The following is a 6,000-nucleotide window of genomic DNA, read 5'->3' on the forward strand; positions in this document are numbered from 1 at the left end:
CTTCAGGGTCCACATCTTGAAGAGGGAGACAAACACATGAAATGGAAAAGCATCCTGGAATTAGATGCTGGGCCAGATGAACTGGAAATAGTTCTCAAATTTGAGTGTGTCTCAGACTCCCCAGGGGCCTTGTTAAAACACAGATGGCTGGATTCACTTGGTTTGGGGTAGGGCCGATATTCGGCAGTGCTAACACCGTGCTAGGTGCTGCTGGTCCATAGATGATGCTCTGAGAACCAGTGCTACACACAGTGCTCCCCATACCTTAGTGTGCATACGAACCACACTAAGTCTGGGGGCCTGGGTAAAGTGTAAGCTGATTCAGCAGGTCTGGTACAGGGCTGGGGGTCTGCATTTCTACCAAGCTCCCAGGTGATGCCAATGCTGCCAGTCCGTGGTCCCCATTCAATAGCAAGGGTGCTCCATCTAGACCAGAGTGTGATGGAAGTTAGAGAATGGGATGAGTTTGGGTTGATATTGGCAGGGACGGTTAATGGTAGTTACTGGGACTTGGGCTGGTCCCTGAAGAATGAGCAGGATTTAAATAAATGAAAAGGCTGTATTCTGGGAGAGAAACTTGAGCACAGACAGGGCAGTGGGATTGAGAATAGCAAGGACAGAGGAGTGGATACTGGCCATTGTCACAGATGAGTGACAGACCGAGGCTTGGGGCCCTGCATGCAGGCGCCTCACTCCATCTGCCTCCACCCCACCCTCCCCAAGCAAGAGGCTGATGCAGTTCCAATAAGTCTACTGGCAGCCAGTCTTCATAATGGAAATAATTATTGTTCTGCGAGTCCCAGACTGACAGCTCCCAATCCTGCCTGCTCAGCCAACCGAGTTATTTTTTCACCTGGCTTGTTAGTAATGGTTTGTTTGGCAGCATGAAGTGACTCCCACTTTTCCTTTCCAATCTCAAGTCAGAGAAGCCTCAGTTCTCCAAGAGTTGAGTGTCTCGAAGCCACATAGGATAGGATGGTTATGAATTTCTCAGCAGGCAGCCAGAGCAACGAGCATGTTCTATATGGTGCTTAGTCATGGGTTCCTCTCCTGATCCAGTGAGGGTCATGATCAGATAAAGGAATAATAGCCCCTTCTTTCCCCTCCCCTGCCTCGGAAGTCTTTCGTTTTCAGGTTTGTTCTAACAAAAGGCTCACCTTTTCTTCAACAGAGTTGCATTTGTAGGTGCAGAAACATGAGAGCTCATGTGCAAAAGGCCTGTCATTTGAAAATGAAACTAATATTTATTGGGTTTCCCAGCAATGCTGTAACAAGGCACTACCAACTGAGTGGCTTATAACAACAGAAATTTTATCAGTCCTGGAGACTGGGAAGTCCAAAATCAAGGTGTTGGCAAGGCCATGCTCCCTCTGAAGCCTCTAGGGAATGGACCTCACCCCTGGGGAGCTGGAAACCCTTCCTTGTTTTTTCCAGTTTCTGGCATCCCTGAGTGTTCCTTGGCTTGTGGCAGAACCACTCCAGTCTCAACCTCTGTCTTCACAAGCCATTCTCCCCAGTGTCTGTGTCCAAATTTCCTTTTCCTTGTAAGGACATCAGTCACACAAGGTATCTGTAAGGACCCACCCTACTCCACCTGCATCTTCTTAACTAATTAGATCTGTCATAACTTTATTCCCAAATAAGGTCACATTCTGAGGTACTGGGGGCCCAATTCAACTCCTAACAGTTACCCTCATAGTTCATAACGTTATATTATCTGCTGAATTTGACCTTGTCTTTTAGAGGGGCTTTTTCCTCTAAACTAGAATAGCCACTCAGGTGAACAGAACTAATAGTAATTTTTTTAAGATGTGACTAGCAGCAATAGGAAAGGGAGCTTTTAACCCTTTGTTTCTAGTTATTCTGGCTAAAAATGGTTAGCTCTAGAGAAAAATATGAAAGGCGGGGGGTGTTTTATTTATACCTCCTGCATTTTTTTTATTACCATAGCCATGTATTAATTGTATATCAAGAAATTGGCAGCATTTCCAACGCTTGGAGGAGAGGGTGGGGTGTCGTTCCCTTTCGCTGATGCAAGAGCCTAGTGCGGTGGTGGGAGAGGTATCGGCAGGAGCAGCGCTGCCGCCGGGGCCTGGGGGTGACCCGTCTGACTTCCTGTCCGTGCCGAGCCCACTCAAGCCGCAGCCATGTCTGGGGATGAGATGATTTTTGATCCTACTATAAGCAAGAAGAAGAAGAAGCCTTTTATGTTAGATGAGGAAGGGGATACCCAAACAGAGGAAACCCAGCCTTCAGAAACAAAAGAAGTGGAGCCAGAGCCAACTGAGGACAAAGATTTGGAAGCTGATGAAGAGGACACTAGGAAAAAAGATGCTTCTGATGATCTAGATGACTTGAACTTCTTTAATCAAAAGAAAAAGAAGAAAAAAACTAAAAAGATATTTGATATTGATGAAGCTGAAGAAGGTGTAAAGGATCTTAAGATTGAAAGTGATGTTCAAGAACCAACTGAACCAGAGGATGACCTTGACATTATGCTTGGCAATAAAAAGAAGAAAAAGAAGAATGTTAAGTTCCCAGATGAGGATGAAATACTAGAGAAAGATGAAGCTCTAGAAGATGAAGACAGCAAAAAAGATGATGGTATCTCATTCAGTAATCAGACAGGCCCTGCTTGGGCAGGCTCAGAAAGAGACTACACATACGAGGAGCTGCTGAATCGAGTATTCAACATCATGAGGGAAAAGAATCCAGATATGGTTGCTGGGGAGAAAAGGAAATTTGTCATGAAACCTCCACAGTTCGTCCGAGTAGGAACCAAGAAAACTTCTTTTGTCAACTTTACAGATATCTGTAAACTATTACATCGTCAGCCCAAACATCTCCTTGCATTTTTGTTGGCTGAATTGGGTACAAGTGGTTCTATAGATGGTAATAACCAACTTGTAATCAAAGGAAGATTCCAACAGAAACAGAAAATGTCTTGAGAAGATATATCAAGGAATATGTCACTTGTCACACATGCCGATCCCCGGACACAATCCTACAGAAGAACACACGACTCTATTTCCTACAGTGCGAAACTTGTCATTCTAGATGTTCTGTTGCCAGCATCAAAACCGGCTTCCAGGCTGTCACGGGCAAGCGAGCACAGCTCCGTGCCAAAGCTAACTAATTTGCTAATCACTGATTTTGCAAAGCGTGTTGTGGAGATGTGGCTGGACAGGTTTGCCATCAGAGTGGGTATACCGTTCTATTAAAAACAAGATTAAAAAGCTGCCAAGATTTTTGGTGAGTGGTTGGTTGGTCTGAAGTCCTTGCAAGACGCTGATGTTCAAGCTGTTGACATACTCATTGCCTACTTTTAACACCTGTCAGAGAAACGTGATATGGGGTAAGGAGGTGCTTTTTTAAAATCGTTCATAGACTTCTGTAAAATGCAAGATAAATTAAAGTTATTATAACAGTGATTCTTTCAATTTGGTTTGTCCTTCAGTTTTCTTTTCTGTAAAAGTTGTGCTTGGTGAAATCAGCAAAAAACCAACCATAGAAAACTGTGTGGGCCTGGGCTCTGACAGTCTCTGTGTCCTTGTCCTGAGAAGCTGGACAGGCACTTCCAGTTTCTGAAAACGGCAGGCACTTCATCTGGGCAGCCATTTCTCTTCTTCTCTGCTTCTCTTGAGATACATAGTTAAAGCAGACACGGCCTCCCACGCGTGTGTGGTGGGACCTTGAGACTTGAGAGGACTGCCTGTTGTCAGTGTCCAGGGAATGACTCCATAGATTTGAATTCTTTTCCCTATGTGAGGATGGTTGCTACTACCTCACCGCCAAGTCCTCCCCCAGCTATTACCACATGAAGGAATACAAGGTGCTAGGTATCCTCCTTCCTCGTTGACCACTAAGAGGTCTTAGAAACATAGCCTGTAAATGTGTCTTGTAACTGGCACACTAAGATCCTAGTTGAGCATCTCTGTTGGTGAGGAAGCAATGTAAAACTCCTCCAAGAGGAGTCCAAACAGGGATGCTAGAGGAAGCTTTCTGTTTTCCTAGCCAACTTGTGTTCTGGGTTTGAAAAAGACCCACCACAAATGCTTTTCTATTTTCTGATTTAAAAGTTGCTTTTGAATATGACCATGAGAAACCAAGAAATGCTGCTTGTGTGGTGCTCTGCTTCCTGAGGATTTGCTGGAAGGGGATTCTCCGCTGGCACATGGGAGAAGGCCATCTTCTGTGTCTGTGCCGTGATTGGCCTTGTTCTCACTTGCTGAGGATAAGGGCATACACGTTGCTCCTCGCTTTCTTGTTGCCAGACTTCGTACTAAGCAGCCCGGGAGCAGTCACTCAGACCCAAATGTCTTGACCATGTTGTTTTTAATCACTGTGACTCTTAATTTTAAAGTATAGGCCAAGTGTTGTCAAATTACCTTGGCTAAAACAGTGGAGGGTGGTGGGTAAAGCAATAGAGGGTGCTTTCCCTCAACCCACACACTGGCTGAACTGCCACTGCCACAATGAACCCAACTGCTGTTTATGTCCCCATTTTCCTTTTTTTGTATCTACACCCACACAATTCCCAATGTTGGATATTTCTACATGAATAAAGCAAGGATCGGTGCCTCTTACGTAATTAGCACTCTGTTGCTTTTGTGTATGTATGTGTGTTTGGTTTATTTATTTAGTGGGACCCCTTAGGGGAAGGAATGATACTCTTCAGTTTGGTGACAGGTTGACAAATAGATTGGTGATTTCAACCCGTTTTTAACTTCATTCTCGAAGCAGAGTCTCAGGACTGATGCAGCCCGTTAGTCCAGTTGCGATAACTGACTGAATTGGATTGAAAGCGCATGAAAAGTAATGGGTTGTCCCTAAATGTTATTCAGACACAGCAGCACTAACCTCTTCTGTTTCNTTCTTTAAAAAAAAAATTGGCAAGCACTTTTCATGCGGCTTTAAAAATTATGTGTAAAAGCAGAATAAGGTAGACTTCTAAGTTCTTACACAAAAGAATGTTCAGGCCGGGCGCGGTGGCTCAAGCCTGTAATCCCAACACTTTGGGAGGCCGAGACGGGCGGATCACGAGGTCAGGAGATCGAGACCATCCTGGCTAACATGGTGAAACCCCGTCTCTACTAAAAATACAAAAAACTAGCCGGGCGACCTGGCGGGTGCGCTGAGGCAGGAGAATGGCGTAAACCCGGGAGGCGGAGCTTGCAGTGAGCTGAGATCCGGCCACTGCACTCCAGCCTGGGCGACAGAGCGAGACTCCGTCTCAAAAAAAAAAAAAAAAAAAAAAGAATGTTCAAAATAATGTGATTTAAATTACTAAATATGTATACCATAATTCTGTGCATATATCTGCATACATGTGCCCATGTATTTGTACAAAGAAAAAGGCCTAGAAGAATAGATGGGAACTGCTTTTTACTTTATATTCTGCAGGTTTTGCCACTTTTAAAAGGAGTACTTTTTGCATGTGTTTAAATTTAATGTGATGACCTTCCCTATACCTCAGCCAGAGCTCAATTAAGCCTCTACAGACTCCAAACAAGAATTGTTGAATAGTTTAAAGATATAGGTGGGCCGGGCACGGTGGCTCACACCTGTAATCCCAGTACTTTGGAAGGCTGAGGCAGGCGGATCATGAGGTCAGGAGTTTGAGACCAGCCTGACCAACACGGTGAAACCCTGTATCTACTAAAAATACAAAAATGAGCTGGGCTTGGTGGCACATGCCTGTAATCCCAGCTACTCAGGAGGCTGAGGCAGGAGAATCCCTTGAACCCAAGAGGTGGAGGTTGTAGTGAGCTGAGATCATGCCACTGCACTCCAGCCTGGGTGACAAAGCAAGACTCCATCTCAAAAAAAAAAAAAGAAATAGGTAACAGAAAAAAAAAACAAACTTTTCAGTCCCCCTTGGCTCTTATTCCTGCTAGAAATAATGTGACTATGTAATAATAAATTCTGCTTAAGGGTTGTATTAGTCCGTTTTCACACTGCTATAAGGAACTGCCCGAGTCCGGGTAATTTATAAAGAAA

General features: G+C 44.5%; 1 protein-coding gene across 1 annotated transcript; it reads left to right on the forward strand.

Moving 5' to 3' along the window:
• Window positions 1-1,988: 1,988 nt before the first annotated feature.
• On the forward strand, window positions 1,989-4,591 carry LOC108513304 (eukaryotic translation initiation factor 2 subunit 2-like). Its single transcript, XM_017849001.1, is given in 2 exon segments — window positions 1,989-2,931; window positions 2,934-4,591. Coding segments are annotated over 2 exon segments (987 nt in total). The 5' UTR covers window positions 1,989-2,147; the 3' UTR covers window positions 3,137-4,591.
• The last annotated feature ends 1,409 nt before the right edge of the window (window positions 4,592-6,000 follow it).

Source organism: Rhinopithecus bieti, unplaced genomic scaffold (genome assembly GCF_001698545.2).
Source record: "Rhinopithecus bieti isolate Rb0 unplaced genomic scaffold, ASM169854v2 scaffold_32107, whole genome shotgun sequence".
NCBI lineage: Eukaryota > Metazoa > Chordata > Mammalia > Primates > Cercopithecidae > Rhinopithecus > Rhinopithecus bieti.